This window comes from Gymnoscopelus braueri, assembly GCF_963280865.1.
Source record: "Gymnoscopelus braueri genome assembly, chromosome: 14".
Classification (NCBI taxonomy): Eukaryota; Metazoa; Chordata; class Actinopteri; order Myctophiformes; family Myctophidae; genus Gymnoscopelus; species Gymnoscopelus braueri.
In genome coordinates this window covers 52,768,943-52,785,746 of record NC_137619.1, presented here as the reverse complement: position 1 = coordinate 52,785,746, position 16,804 = coordinate 52,768,943, and the positions used below count along the sequence as shown (strand labels likewise).

Genomic DNA, 16,804 nt, shown 5'->3' with positions numbered 1-16,804 from the left:
GCGCCACCAGCAGGTCTAATTTAGCTAAACACATTTTTGGAACAAAATGCCTCAAATCATGAATGCAGTCTCCGATTGTCGTGAAAGGCCTAAGAAGAAACGGGCACCCTTTTCACAATGGCCTATTATAGCGCCACCAGGAGGCCACAATAACCTACCTGACCTGGCGGAGACCTGTGCTCCGAGGAGCACTTTTTCTAGTTTCACCATTGTAACCACTTAGACCCTAAATACTAAGTCAATTTGACCTGTGGCTCTGTACATGGTTTGCTCTTTTTTCCTTCTACAATCTACACCAAACCTCTTGGCTGAAAATAGCAGATCTACAAGCTCACAACGCCTCACGCTGCGAGGCGTTGTGAGCTGGTATATCTATGCTATTTTCGGCTAATGTTCCTCTCAGAATAGGGATGCTATGAAGTGGTTGATGTAAAAAAACAAAAGAAAATCCAATCGCACAAAGATTTGGCGGCCCCCTAGTAACTCTGAGGACCCCCTAAGTTCTTTTTTTTCACAAACATACTCAACAGTGGAAGAAGTACTCAGATATTTTACATAAGTAAAAGTAGCAATACCACAATATAAAAATACTCTGTTACAAGTAAAAGGCCTGTGTTCAAAAATATTACTTGAGTAAAAGTACAAAAGTATTGGCATCAAAATATACTTAAAGTACCAAAAGTAAAAGTACTAATGTTTGAAAATAGCAGATCTACAAGCTCACAACACGCCTATGCATATCCTCACATATTAGAAGGACAATATCAGTCACCAGAACCAAGGACGGGTGTTTCTGATGAATCTAACATGTTTAAAATGGAGTTTAATGTAACAATGGGTTTGAATAGGAAGGGGGCGTGTCTGATAAAACCAATATCAAATATCTAAATACTGAATCAAGCAACTTAACAAACGGTCCGGGGGGGCTCACAAAAGCCTGAGTAGACGATAAAATGACCAAAAATGTTTTTTTTTTACGTGAAACATCCCTTAAACTACAAAAATGTTCCTTCACCACTCGACAACGACAGCCGTGAAAGCGGAACAAACCTCCTGAAGCTCAACGATGACTCCACGGAGCGAATAGCGCGACGCACCAGCCAGCGATTGTTGTCCTTAACCTCTACATCTCACACACACATTTATTATAATCTGCCTTTAAATATACTTAATAATCTATCTATATTTAATCTGATCAGACAGTGTGATCCGTCATGTCTCTGGCAGCAGAAGCCTTCGTGTCGCAGATGGCAGGTGAGCTTTATTATTGGACTTTTAACGGTTATTATGTGAATATGGATTAGCCATGGTTCACATGACGCTCGTCTGTCACAAAGCGTCATGGCGCTACTTGTTCCTGGTTTTTGAAAAGTTTACATTTACAACCAGTGCACCTACATAAACGTTCACATTTCAAATATAAAGTGCTTACCTTAAAGCCACGGATGTAACAAGTTAAAGGGCCGGGGTCTAAGTACCCGTATCTTCCGTATTGTTCAATAAAAAAGCTTTTTAATCCGATCGGTGGCCATTTTCTTGGACCTTTCTCCATTATGCTTTCAACTACGCGACCCTATCGGATGGGAGGTGTACTGCACTCTGATACATGAAAACAATGGCCGCTGATCGGATTAAAATGCTTTTTATTGAACAATACAGAAGATACGGGTACTTAGATCCCGGCTTTTTAACTTGTTACATCAGTGGCCGTGGGGTCAGTATTTTATATTTGAAATCTGAACGTTTATGTAGATGTAGTGATTGTAAATGTAGAAAATTCAAAAACCAGGAACAAGTGGTTCCATGACTGTCATGATATGAGAGTCATGTTTCAGGGCTAAATATGGATGACAGTTAGCATCCCAGCCTGTGTTTCATAACAGATACTCTGTACCAGTGGGGGGAAAAGTACTCACAGTTGTTTTGGTTTTATACCCTTACTGTACTATTATTTTTACTAACTTGTAGCTGCACTTTGACAATTATTAATGGCATTTTGATCAGTGGTTTTCAAACGTTTTAATCCATTAAATGGATATTTCACTTGAAAAACATGTGGTAATTTTATCGTCTGCTCAGACTTTTGTGAGCACCCCGGACAGTTTTTAAGTTGCTTGATTCAGTATTTAGATATTTGATATTCATTTTATCAGACACGCCCCCCGTCCTATACAAACCCATTGTAACATTTTAAACATGTTAACATTAATCAGAAACACCTGTCCTTGGTTCTGGTGACTGATATTGTCCTTCTAATACGTGAGGAGACCGTGTTTTTTTAATTACTTTTTTTCATTCATTTTTAATATTATTTTGGGAATAAATTAATAAATGAAAAAAGTGATTGAATAAACACGGCCCCCTCACGTATTAGGAGGGCAGGATGAGTCACCAGAACCAAGGACGGGTGTTTCTGATGAATCTAACATGTTAAAAATGGAGTTTGAAGTTATAATGGGTCTGTATAGGAAGGGGGCATGTCTGATAAAATGAATATCAAATATCTAAATACTGAATCAAGCAACTTAAAAACTGTCTGGGAGTGAACATTTTGAACTCAAATCTTTGCTTCTGGAGATTCTACAAATGTCTTCTAAATCCGGGCACGGTGGCGCAGTCGATAGCGCTGTCTACTCACAGCTAGAAGGTCCTGGGTTCGATTCCCGCCGGGGACGCTGTGGGCGTGTCTTCTCCTCCGCGTCATCGGTGCCCATACCCTAGGTGGGGTTGGCGAAAGGGCCTACTCTGTGTGGAGTTTGCATGTTCTCCCCGTGTCTCCTAGGGTAGTTAATACCCTCACAAAAACATGTAGTAATCCTGGTCACTATAGAGCACCGAAGTCCTGACGTGACTCGTTCATCCCCAGGTTTGCGGAAGTAATTTCTCTATGGAGAATAACATTGGGTCATCTTAGAATCGTCTCATATAAGAATTGTGGTCCAAAAATAAACACTGCGTGTCGGCGTTATTGTCAGGGAGGAGGTTCTGTATCGTTTATGATAGTCAGTCACTTATATTTGATACAGTCTGTTTCTGGCGAAAATGTAACTAATTCGGCGGAAGTAACATTAGCGTTTTCTCACCGTCAGTTGATGCTTCATATCCATAAGAGTCAACCCGCCGGGGTCATTTGTTTATTTTTGGAACACAGTTCTTATTTGACGCGATATTAAATACGTCTATGGGATTCAGAACGGGGGTGGAAAACTGCGAACCAGGTAGACAAACAAAGGATGTGTAAATGACGTCAGACTTCGGCGGTCTATACCGCCTCCCCCAGCCGGGGCGCCTGATGCAGGGGAAGGGAACTGGTTGGAATAACGTGTTCCTTCCACGCGCTACGTCCAACCAGGAAACTCCCCCCTGTCAGGTGACAAGAAGGTCAGTTGGCTCTCATGTATTGAAGGAGGCATGAGCTCGGCCCTGGCCTCCCTAGGCTGTGGGGGACTGGTGTAGCGCTGGTGTAGGGCTGGTATAGCGCCCAGGATCACTTAGGAAATTGGCACCGGGTGAAAAAAATGGGTTACAAAAATCGTGGGATAAAAAAAAAAAGTCTTCTAAATCCCAACAGTTCTTTTTTTTTAAACTTATGTTGCTATAATCAGTGGTTCTCAAACGTCTTTCATGTCAAGGAGTCGGACGCTCGAAATTATGTTATATATTATATTTGCACCACTGATTATTTGTAATGACAATTAATGGTCAAATAAAATGTCCTAATCGTGACACACACACACACACACACACACACACACACACACACACACACACACACACACACACACACACACACACACACATATACGCACACTCACACTCACACTCACACTCACACTCGCACACTCACTCACACACTCACTCACACACACACTCCATAACACAGAAACATACACACATCTCTATTATTGTGGCGATGATTATTATAATATTATAATAATCACATAATAATGATCATCTCTATAATAACTAAGTTGGTATAAAGGTAAATGAACAGTCAGAGCTGTCAGATAAGTTCAGAAAATGGTATTCATTCATCAATTAATTTTAATTTAATTAATTTCACTTAACCTGTAATGCAGCCTTTAAAACCAGGAATACATATGATGATACAATCATATCCAAAATTCCATATCACTATATCAATATAATATATTTCCCAGCTCTAGTTTAGTCTAATTTGCCCTTTTTAGAGTGTTTACATTTTTACTATTTCATCAAATATAGATTTTTATACATGTATTTATTTATTTTCAGCTGTTGAACCATGGCCTGAAAATGCCACTTTATACCAGCCACTTAAGGGTAAGGTGTGTGTGTGTGTGTGTGTGTGTGTGTGTGTGTGTGTGTGTGTGTGTGTGTGTGTGTGTGTGTGTGTGTGTGTGTGTGTGTGTGTGTGTGTGTGTGTGTGTGTGTGTGTGTGTGTGTGTGTGTGTGTGTGTGTGTGTGTGTGTGTGTGTGTGTGTGTGTGTGTGTGTGTTCCTGTTTATCTAGGAAGTAAGTTACATGGTTAATGTTACAACAATATATTGTTTACACATTTGCTTGTTTTTTGTTTGTTTTCTTTAGAAGATCAGATTCTGTTGTCTGACTGTGCTTCATCACTCGCTGTTCAGGTGAGTGTGTGTGTGTGTGTGTGTGTGTGTGTGTGTGTGTGTGTGTGTGTTCAATGGTAATGGTTATGTATGCTGATATCCTATGATGTTCATGTGTGGTCTGTGGTGTGTGTGTAGGCTGATATCTTAAAGTTTAAAACTATATATTAATTAACCCATTAAGACCTGTTTTCTGAAAAACCTATGTTGCTATATCAGTGGTTCTCAAACGCTTTCATGTCAAGGACCACCAAAGTGTATTTGGCCGCCAATCCCCATCTCAAAATATGTTGTTCCAGGGACCCCCAGATGCAAAGATTTGAGTTAAAAAATTGTGCACATTTTCAAAAATAGCAGATCTACAAGCTCATGGATTCCTTGGATCATAATGCAACTTCTCATAAAGGCCCCGCCCATTTCTGCTTTCAAGATTTTCCACCATTTGGCGTTCTCTTCAAAACACATATTTCGCTACTTACTACTCATAAAGATTTTGCCCAAAACTCAAGTGGACACACACTCTGTCTTTGGACCAGGGAAAAGTTTGAGTGTAATGCTTGGTGTTTTTAAGCAAAGTCGGACATGCGATTCATGAAAGGGTGTATAGAGGCTTGGTTTGTTGCGGAATCGCAGGTGTATCTCATGATGAATCCCAGCTGTGCGTATTTTCACAAGCTCGTTCCCCGTGTAGATCATTTGCATTGTTCCACACGCCCCATTTAACGCCATAAAAGGCAACTGGAAATAACCAACGCATCGCACCACCTTGACAACTTGTACATCTGCTCTGTCTGGAAGTGAGTCCCTCGATCGTGCGAAGGATCAACTGAATGTTGCTCTCATGTGTAATTAGAATAAGAAGTTTAACCCCACCACTAAATAATAGGCTAACAAAATGTGGAAATGATATAGCAGCCTAAGCCTTTTCTACTGAACAATCCTCACCTTTGCTTTGGTAAAATGATAATTTTGGAATCCAGGGCATGGCACGCTGCTATCCGATTATGGACCAGATCGTGCTTGATTGATTCAGTAATCAAGGTGATTAATCCTATGGATTAATCATATCCGCTGTCCCAGTCTAAATGCGCAAAACTGTGGCCACACTTGCAGAAACGGCAAACACGCCGAGGAACCTAATAATTCAGCTCTAAATCCGTCAACTGAAAAATAAATAAAAATTGGTTAGAATTTGCATAATGTCTATAAAATGCATCCAAGCAATCGTTTAACAGACATTCTTTTTTTTTTTTTCTCTATGTGATGACAAATGTTGGGCACACAAATATTTTAGTGATTTTTGCGTGAAGCCATTCTAATAACAGATACATATGGTTTGAGGCATATAAGTCTGCTCCGAGCAGACATGAGCTTGAGTGAGAAAAAAGATGAATCGTGAAAATGAAAAATGTGCGTATAAACTCTGCGTAGCCAAGCTTAGGGAATCGGGCCCATTTTCTTTCATTAGCTCCACAAACGAATCTTTGGCTTCCCGACAGATTCATCACATATTATTCAGCCAAACATATTTTGGCGCCACAGCGACAAAGACAGCGGTCCAAACCCCTTGTCCCTTCCCGGTCAAACCTCCTGACAAATGGCAGTGAGCTTCACATTTAACCCATTGAGACCGGGAACGCATTAAAATTACATTTTTAGATTTCTTTGGCTTCTCAAAAAAAATAGCAGATGTACAAGCTCATAGCACGGCACCAATATGTTGTTCCAGGGACCACCAGAAGCAAAGATTTAAAGGTAGGGTAAGTGATATTTTTTGAGTAGAGTGTTTGTTCAGTAACAGGGGTCTCCCCGTATCCCCAGCTCTTTAATAAACAGAAAATACATTTTCCGGTAGGTGTCAAAATCTCAGCCAATCAGGAGAAAGTACCCCTTTTTAAGCTTCATTTTTATAGAGTTCCAGTTCCTATTTTGCCTGCTCATTTCTTAGTGTCATCACTTCCAATTTCACTTGTTTAATCTATATCCTGATTGAGTTCTCTATCCTGATTGGATAAAATTGGAAATGAAACTGAAACGAAAATGCATTTTCTGTTTTATAAAGAGCTGGAGAGACAAGGACACTCCTTTTACTGAACAAACATTCTATAGCAATGAGTACTATCAGAATATAGAGCTATTTAACACTTATTTTAACCAAAGAAAATCACTTACCCTACCTTTAAGTTAAAAGTTTTCCCCTAGAAATATATATATATTCAAAGATTTGCTAAAAATGTCAAGATTGTTCGCAAATAGCAGATCTACAAGCTCGAGTGTGTGTGTGTGTGTGTGTGTGTGTGTGTGTGTGTGTGTGTGTGTGTGTGTGTGTGTGTGTGTGTGTGTGTGTGTGTGTGTGTGTGTGTGTGTGTGTGTGTGTGTGTGTGTGTGTGTGTGTGTGTGTGTGTGTGTGTGTGTGTGGGCTTATATCCCATGATGTGTGTGTGTAGGCTTATATCCCATGATGTGTGTGTGTAGGCTTATATCCTATGATGTGTGTGTGTGTGTGTGTGTGTGTGTGTATGGATGATATGTTAAAGTATAATGCTCCTACTGTATGTGCTGCAGGCCTACCTGAGGATGTGTTCTCTACCGGTGCAGGTGACCTGCAAGGCCAACGCTGAATACATGTCACCTTCTGGTGAGTAACACACACTCTATATAAACTACACAACACAACTACACACTGCTGAATACATCTCACCTTCTGGTGAGTAACAAACACTCTATATAAACTACACAACACAACTACACACTGCTGAATACATGTCACCTTCTGGTGAGTAACACACACTCTATATAAACTACACAACACAACTACACACTGCTGAATACATGTCACCTTCTGGTGAGTAACACACACTCTATATAAACTACACAAAACAACTACACACTGCTGAATACATGTCTAAATCAGTAGATCTCACACTACTACAAAAATGTTCAAAAACAGCAGATGTATGAGCTTGTATATCTGCTATTTTTGAATACACAAAAGTCTAAAATTACACGCATGCTTTCCTGATTTTAATGGGTTAATACAGCAATCTACTCTGTACATTCCTCATTGTTTAGTTCTTTATGATGCGTTATGAATACAAACATACAATATACATATATTTTACAATCTTCTGATTTTAGAAGGCATTTGTAGAAAGGGCCTCAGGTCTTAATGGGTTAAATTAAATAAAAGCACTGTTGATAACTGAACCCCTTACCTCAACCTTATCTTTGTCTGTCTGTCTGTCTGTCTGTCTGTCTGTCTGTCTGTCTGTCTGTCTCCTTTTATGTCTGTCTCCTTGTCTGTCTGTCTGTCTGTCTGTCTGTCTGTCTGTCTGTCTGTCTGTCTGTCTGTCTGTCTGTCTGTCTGTCTGTCTGTCTGTCTCCTTGTCTGTCTGTCTGTCTGTCTGTCTCCTTGTCTCCTTGTCTGTCTGTCTGTCTGTCTGTCTGTCTCCTTGTATGTCTGTCTCCTTGCCTGTCTGTCTGTCTGTCTGTCTGTCTGTCTGTCTGTCTGTCTGTCTGTCTGTCTGTCTGTCTGTCTGTCTGTCTGTCTGTCTCCTTGTATGTCTGTCTGTCTGTCTGTCTGTCTGTCTGTCTGTCTGTCTGTCTGTCTGTCTGTCTGTCTGTCTGTCTGTCTGTCTGTCTCCTTGTATGTCTGTCTCCTTGTCTGTCTGTCTGTCTGTCTGTCTGTCTCCTTGTATGTCTGTCTGTCTCCTTGTCTGTCTCCTTGTCTGTCTGTCTGTCTGTCTCCTTGTCTGTCTCCTTGTATGTCTGTCTGTCTGTCTCCTTGTCTGTCTCCTTGTATGTCTGTCTGTCTCCTTGTCTGTCTCCTTGTCTGTCTCCTTGTATGTCTGTCTGTCTCCTTGTCTGTCTCCTTGTCTGTCTCCTTGTCTGTCTGTCTGTCTGTCTGTCTGTAGGTAAGGTTCCATTTGTCCACGTGGGGAATCAGGTGGTGTCTGAATTGGGGCCGATAGTTCAGTTCACCAAGGCTAAGGTAACACACACACACACACACACACACACACACACACACACACACACACACACACACACACACACACACACACACACACACACACACACACACACACACACACACACACACACACAATTTCCTCAGCTTGTGGGTCAAGTGTTTAAACATTCCAAACATTTAAATGTTTTGGCTTTTTTCACAGCATTTCTATTGGACAGGACAATGGTGAGACAGGTTATATTGTGAGACAGGTTATATTGTGAGACAGGACAATGGTGAGACAGGTTATATTGTGAGACAGGTTATATTGTGAGACAGGACAATGGTGAGACAGGTTATATTGTGAGACAGGACAATGGTGAGACAGGTTATATGGTGAGACAGGTTATATGGTGAGACAGGTTATATGGTGAGACAGGACAGTGGTATGACAGGATATATATTATGGTACAGCGTTGGGAAGAGTTCGCCAGGGCCCTATACCAGGACCCCCCCTCCTTTTCCCCTGTACACCAAATCTGTGGTGTAAAGGGAAGGTTCACCTCAGAATAGGGATATGAAGACATCTTGACTGTAGGTGAGACAACCATCTGCCTTGACCTGAGAGACAGACAGACAGACAGACAGACAGACAGACAGACAGGCTGCTGAAGGAAACATCTCTTATTTTTAATGAATGAATTCTGATGGACAGTGATGTATCTATTAATGGACCACAGTGGAAACAAGCCCCTGGGACTGTGTCTTATCCTTGGACTGTAGCACCTGTACTGTTAACAACCTTGTTTTCACAGCATTCAGTCAGTCAGTCAATCAATCTATCCATTTGTTTGATTGAACAGGAGGATGAATTCAAACTGTGTGTGTGTGTGCGTGTGTGTGTGTGTGTGTGTGTGTGTGTGTGTGTGTGTGTGTGTGCGTGTGTGTGCGTGCATGTATGTGTATGTGTGCAGGGTCATTCTCTGTCAGATGGCTTAGATGACGTTCAGAGGGCAGAGATGAAAGCCTACATGGAGCTGGTCAACAACATGCTGCTTACTGCCGAGGTACGCGCACAGCTTACACGCACGCACACATGTATACACACACACACCTCATGCACACAAACACCGCGCGCACAAACCGCACGCACACACCCGTGCATGTATTTTGACGGATTTATGAAAAGTTTTGCCTATATAGTACTGAAGTCCTGACGTCTTTTTTTCCATTAAATAAATCAGGCCCACGATTGTGTTCAGGTGTGTGACTCTGTGTCGTTCATGATATTGAGTTACATTTGATAACGTCAGTTTTTGGATAATAAAACAAAAGTGTATTAAAAAAGTCATTTGATGCTTCATATCCATAATGACTAAAATAGCAGGGCTGATTTGTTTATTTTTGGAACTCAGTTCTTATATGACGGGATCTAAGATGACCCTATGGGATTTCCAATAGAAAAAATAACTCCATGACCCAGGGGGATAGCGCCCTCTAGCGGCAGTGATGTCACACTTCAGTTCTCTATAATGACAGTTGAATGTTAAGACTAATTGATTTAGTACAATTTTGATTTAGTTGAAAAGATTATACAGTATATATATTTTTTTTTTAAAGGATAATTGTGGATAATTGTGTTATGAGTCAGTTATTGGTTCTAAATATGGGTTTGGATATATTGCACCCTAATGTGAATACATTGTTTCTCTCTACAGTTATACATCCAATGGTGTGATGACGCTACAGCTACTGAGGTCTGTTTGTGTGTTTGTTTCTGGATTTCTTTGTGTGTGTGTGTGTGTGTGTGTGTGTGTGTGTTTGTGCACATGCAGCCGCGCTATGAGCTTGTATATCTTCTATTTTTGAATAGCCAATGAAATCTTAAAATGACACAGATGCGTCCCGGGTCGGTGTGTGTGTGTGCGTGTCATTTCCTCCAGATCTCTCGTCCCCGGTACAGCAGCCCCTACTCGTGGCCTCTCAACCACATCCTAGCCTATCAGAAGCAGTGGGAGACTCGCAAGAAGATGAACGCTATTGGCTGGGGCAACAAGACCCTGGAGCAGGTTAGCAACCATCTAATTTAGTATTCACCCAGCAACCACCATAGCAACCGGTTACACTTGTGTACCAACGGCCGGAGACTAGGCTGTGTTAGCGGCATAACGTTGTCGAGAAACACAATTTTTAGAAGTACTGATACTAGCCAATAAGGCTGTATGCACAGCGGCCATGTTGGAAAGAAATTGGGCCTCTTCCTTACTTCCATCACAGGTGTTACCAATGATACTAATGAATAGGCATGTAACGATTTATCGTATATCGATTTAAATCGATTCAAAGTGGTGACGATTTAAATCGATGCAATAAAATATGACATCGCGATGCAACCAGCAGAGGGAGTCAGACTCCATTCCTTGTTATCCGCCTACTATTTTGTCCCCTCAGGGCCACCATAGCTGCCTGTCGGTCTCTTCTTCACTCACTCAACGGCAGGCTATGAACGGCAGAGTTGGGTTCACGTCCTCTCAGGCTATGAAATCTAAACAACTAGGCGATCGCACTGCATAAAGAGGGAAATGTGCGTCGCATGTAAACATGTTTATTTGATTGATGAATAGCCCAAACTATACCGTTTACCCCCTCCCCCATCTGACAATGTTGTTAGCTGTTGTTAGCCTGTCTGATTTAAACTCTGTAGGAAACATACAACTGATAGACTTCTAATGAAAACGGCTAATTCTGGAGCGCCTCGGTGCGGCTGCCGCTGCAGAGTACAATGAATAATAATCTATATGAATAATAATAATTTAACAATTGTATCAGACTGCTGACAACGTCAAACTCCTTTCAACACTGTCTGTCAGATATATAGCGAATTACATTGATATTAATCAATACATTTTTTATCTAATCTCATTTGGAGCAGTTTAAAACAGTTTCCCTTATTACATAAATGTGTACAGAATGCTTTGAATATATCATAGATAAAAAATTACTTGTAAATCCCAAGCTTGGAACAAAGGCTAAGCCTTAATTTGTTTATTTGAAGGTTTTCTTTATAATTTATTTCATCTGGGATATATGTTTTAAAATTCATTTATTTCATAATACTTATATATTTAAAGTTATTATTTTACAGATAAAAAAGTATATGTCTTAATGTGTACCTTACAGTTAATGCATGTACCTCATGAATAATAAAAAAAGGCTTAATTTCATATATTGAAAAGAGGATAAGAGAAAATACAGTTGTTAAAAAATACATGATTTTTGTAAGAGAAATAATCAAGGTTTTCCAGTAATTTGTCTCGAAAATAAATGTGCTTAAAAATCGTGAAAAATCGTATCGTGAACCTCGAATCGTGATTCGAATCGTATCGTGAGTTGAGTGAATCGTTACATGCCTACTAATGAAGGCTCAGTTCCATTCTGGTCTAAACAGAGTCAGGGTGCTGATATTGTGCACACTGGACACACTTGGCTCACTGGAAACACAATGCTACACCACTGGGTCTCAAAGTGTGGTCCAGGGACCCTCATGGTTCCTTGAGGAGGGTTCCAAATGGCCCCCTTACGGGTGTGTGACTCTGAGAGGGTACAAATGGATTCTTCAACATTGTAAAACGTGGGTAAAATGTAATAAAAAGTCTTGAATAAAATCTACTACAGCCACCAGAAAAAAAAGAATAGTAGAGATATGTTTACAATTGGATAAAGATTCAGGTTGGAATTAGAGTTAAACATGATTTATATTTATTTCCGTGCCAGTGTCACGCACCGAAAAATAGCAGATCTACGGTTAAAAATGTCAAACTGCATTAAAAATTGCTGTCCAAAAATGTCGATGTTCTCACAAGTATAGTAATACAAACCTGTGTGTGTTGTGTTCTAGGTCTATGAAGATGTCAGTCAGTGCTGCCAGGCTCTGTCTCAGCGACTGGGGACACAACACTATTTCTTCAACAAACAGTACGTAGCTGTTCCTTTCCATTTAAATACTAAAAAAGTCCTGGATCGTGGCTTAATTCCCCTGTGCTGCTCTTTTATCAGCTTTCCCTCCTTGGTTGTGTTGCTTGTCTCCCTCCGTTTGTTTTAACACATTAACTGCCAGAATTATTTTCATATTTTTTTAGCCAGTGCCAGAGTTTTTCATTGGAAAAAAAAAAGTACTCAGGAGCCGAAATACAGCATTTTTAAGTTTTAAGTTAACAAGGAAGTGGATAGGAGTCTAGATCTTCAACTAATCATATCTCCTTGGCCTTTGGGTGAAATTGGAAAAAAAAAAGTAAAAAAAAGTAAAAAAAAAAAAAAATCTACGCGATTGGCACGTGGCGGCTTTACGGAGGTTCGCGTAGATCTACGTGATTGGCAGTCAATGTGTTAACACATTGACTGCCTGAGATTAAAACATAGTTTTTTTTATCCCCATGCCAGCGTTTATTACCTTAAATAGACGATCTTTGAAAAGCCGTGGAAGCCACGTTGTGTACACAGATGTAAAAAAAAAACAATAACATTTATACCGCGGTCGGCCATTTTGGAACAATCGCCCGTTGAAAATGGCTGGTTTTCATTAAAAAAAAACAAGAATCTGAGCTGGAAGGGGTTTTCTACAAATCCTAACGTTGGAGCGGATGGAGGAGACGTTTTTTTGGGATGACGTCACATCCGTCTATTCCTTCTTTGAGCGTCTTGGGATCATTCCTAAGTTGTGTTGGAGCGCCCTCTTGTGGAATTTTCACGCATATCTGCGTTCTTGGCAAGCAAGCGATGCATTTGAAAGAAGGGTTAACGGTGTGGTCTGTGTGTCTCGTTTCTCTCAGGGCCACAGAGCTGGACGCCCTGGTGTTCGGCCATCTGTTCACCATCCTCACCACCGCCCTGACCAGCACGGAGCTGGCCGAGCGCGTCAAGAGCTACACCAACCTGGTGTCCTTCTGCAAGAGGGTGGAGCAGACCTACTTCAGCGACAAGAGCTCCTCCTCAACCTCCTAAAGACGAAAAAACCCTCAAAACCTCCATCCTTCTTCTCTGTCCACTCATTCTTGACATTCTGCCTTTTATCCTTGTTTTCATTCCCTTACAACTGGAGCACTAGCAAGCTGGAAGGAATACTTCACACCCCCAAAAAATGACTTCTTTCCCACCAATGACACACCCCATGAAGACTTCATGGAGATTTTTTTTTTCAGGCCGTGACCCCCCTCCCCAAAAAAATTATCATATTTGAACTGGGGACCCCCCCCCCCCCCGGAATTGAGGCATTTAAATTTTTTGTGTGACTCGGTTCCACAGATAAATATTGTGAAAATAGCCGATCTACAAACTTGTAGATCGGCTATTTTGCCTCTTTCTTATATTATTTGACAATTTGACTAATGTTTTATCCAGTTTTTATACTATAGTTTGTTGATTACTTTGGATGCAGTAATGGTCTTTTTTTCTTTTCTATCTTTCTTTTGAGGTATTAAAAAGGTCATCTTGGGCCCCCTGGGGGTCCCGACCCACAGGTTGAGAACCACTGTGGTAGGAGACCAATGCAGAACTATATAAAATAATAATATAAACTCTCACAGTGTAATCACAGATGAGCCTATACTGATGATCCAGGTTCAAAGAGAATTCTTTAAATATGGTTTTGCTTCTGGGTCTCCTGTTAACTTCAATTAGTCAAATAGGGTTAATAATTGATAGGACAAATGTTATTTTTCGGGTGCGAAGTACTCCATTTAATTCCTGAATCCCTGCATCTGCAGACCTACTGCACCCCCACATCTCTCTCTCTCTATCTCTCTCTCTCTCTCTCCTCTCTCTCTCCTCTCTCTCTGTAACATTGTTGCCATAATGTTTTGAAGTACTGATCAGTAAGCGCTGGGCCATATGTGGATAAAATCAAATGGATACTTTTTGACCAAATACCCTTTTTGATATTGTGACAATAATGTTGTCACCCAGGGTTTAACACAAGGGAAAGACGACTCTTAGTAGTATCACAATGTTAGGATATACAAATTTCCCAGATGACGTCTATAGTCTCATATCAGCATAATATGGTTATTAGATGGATCTACAGTATATATGGGTCCAGCTCTTCTGATCAGACTGTGGTGGTGTTCATATAAATCAGGGGGGGGTGGGGGGTGTAGCGCCCACTTAAAAAAGAAAAATGGTACTTTGTTTTTTAGGTCAATCGATTAAGCACTTGCATTATTCTGAAAGGGGACATTAGCCAAAAAGTAATAGCAGATCTACAAGCTGACAACACCACCTCTACACCAAAGAGATGTTGGTGTAGAGGGGAGAAAACAAAGCAGTCGGTATGGATGTCGTGCTCCCCCACTTCTAAAAGTAGCTCTATATGCCCCTGTTCATAATGTGTGTGTGAAACACATGGTGTGTTGAAGTTGAAACTCTGTCCAGAGACATACGCTGTGTAGCCCCCCGTCCCCCCGTCTCTAAACTACACACTGTAGTTTCATATACACAAATTTTTTTTAACTCTTCATTCTACCTTTGACTCGGCTATAGATTATATCTGATACTCCGGAACCGGATCCACCATAACTCTGAGAGTGTACAAATGGACATTTGTACGCTCTGTGTCCACTTGGAACACCCTCGAGGACCCCCAGGGGGTCCCTGGACCCTCACTTTGAGAACCACTACTTTCACATTGTGTTTGGGACTGGGGTTCAACGTCAAGACTCCATGTTGATTACACTCGTAACCATAGCAACCCAGGAGGACTGATGGTCTCTGTGATGCTGCCTGATATTCTTTTTTTTCTTTTCTGTAAAAACAAAAAGAAAAGATGAACATAATAGGATGTGATTGATTATTTGTTTTTGTTTTTTCCACCGTTGTTTGTGTTGTGTGAATGGAAAGTGCCTACTCAATAAATGACATTGTAACTCTGATTTTCTTCTCTGGTTGTCGTTATTTTGTTATTTTGCTGAGTGGCAAAAAAAATACTTTCTGGCCTTGACAGCCCATACATCCAAACAGAAAAGTCCTATCTGATTGTATTAAACAACGTTAAACTCACCAACATGGCAGCTGTTCGGAAAGCTTGAATTATCCTCTTTTTATCTATAAAGTTTTTGTTTCATAAAAATCCACCGTAGAGACATATGAGATACTTTCTGTCAATAAATTCTGTGCAGGTGATTATTTTTCTAAGTATCAGAGTTTGGAAGCACTCGTTTTCAATAACCCAACGTCCCGCTGCCTCCTCTGTTATGTGCAATTTAGAAACAGGTGGTACGCAGGATTGTTGAGTGATTTGAGCGCTTCCAATGCTCCATGTTGCTCAATGTTTTGCCACTCAGTGTCTAGATGAGGGTTGCGTGTCCCGGTGGAAAAGTGACGCATGTGCATACTCTCTATTCAAGAATGGGTTTTAGAACGGGATATCGTAAAATGGTTCACTGTCAATAATGATGAATTACTCCTTTCTTTTGGATTGATGCTAGCGACTGAGCTAGACATGACGAGCATGCAGTGGTGGAAAGTAACCAAGTACATTTACTGTACTTCAGTACAATTTTGAGCTATTTGTACTTTACTTGAGTATTTCCAATTTCCAATACTTTTACTTCTACTCCTCTACGTCTCAGATCCAAATATTGTACTTTTACTCCACTACAATTATTTGAAAACTTTAGTTACTAGTTACTTTGAAGATTTTGTTTATTATTACGAAACCTACATTAACCTCTTCAGCTACAATTCCATTTGAAAATAGCCGATCTAGCTCATAAAGCGTTGCATCGCGACGCTTTGTGGGGGGGGGGGGTCTCCTTTCACGCTGTTTCACAGATTAGGGATTTATTGGGCTGAAACATTTTAAATTGTGAGATTATTTGTATATAGCTTTAATTCCTGCAGATGTCAGAATATAAATGTGAAGGTTGTAAGATTCTAAGTGCTGCTGTTGGCATAACGTTCACATCACATTCAACTGAACTGAAGCAGTTAATGATCATGAGTCTGGGTGGCTTTTCCCACAGGGTCAACACTGTGTGTGTGTGTGTGTGTGTGTGTGTGTGTGTGTGTGTGTGTGTGTGTGTGTGTGCACGTGTGTGTGTGTGTGTGTGTGCACGTGCGCGTGCGCCTGCCCCCAGGCCTCTGAGACAAGCTCAAGGTACATGGTAATGTCTCATCACCTCTAATTGCCCCCCCAGTCCAGCAACTGTGTTCCTTTGTCACAGACAGGCAGACAGACAGCCTCCAGGTTAGCAGCGGCAGAAGGGTC

General features: G+C 40.9%; 1 protein-coding gene across 1 annotated transcript; it reads left to right on the top strand.

Moving 5' to 3' along the window:
* Window positions 1–1,088: 1,088 nt before the first annotated feature.
* mtx2 (metaxin 2) lies at window positions 1,089–15,467 on the top strand. The gene is made up of 10 exons (XM_080449980.1): window positions 1,089–1,254; window positions 4,255–4,302; window positions 4,567–4,613; window positions 7,158–7,230; window positions 8,507–8,583; window positions 9,519–9,611; window positions 10,263–10,301; window positions 10,488–10,613; window positions 12,443–12,519; window positions 13,374–15,467. Exons 1-10 carry the CDS (start codon window positions 1,215–1,217, stop codon window positions 13,543–13,545), a joined length of 792 nt encoding a protein of 263 aa, XP_080306106.1. The 5' UTR covers window positions 1,089–1,214; the 3' UTR covers window positions 13,546–15,467.
* The last annotated feature ends 1,337 nt before the right edge of the window (window positions 15,468–16,804 follow it).

What these genes read in the sequence shown, in the direction of transcription:
- mtx2 (XM_080449980.1), top strand. Translation starts at nt 1,215, where the DNA reads ATGTCTCTGGCAGCAGAAGCCTTCGTGTCGCAGATGGCAG. An exon ending in ATGACGCTACAGCTACTGAG is followed by an intron (nt 10,302 to 10,487) that starts GTCTGTTTGTGT and finishes CATTTCCTCCAG; the next exon opens with ATCTCTCGTCCCCGGTACAG. An exon ending in GCAACAAGACCCTGGAGCAG is followed by an intron (nt 10,614 to 12,442) that starts GTTAGCAACCAT and finishes GTTGTGTTCTAG; the next exon opens with GTCTATGAAGATGTCAGTCA.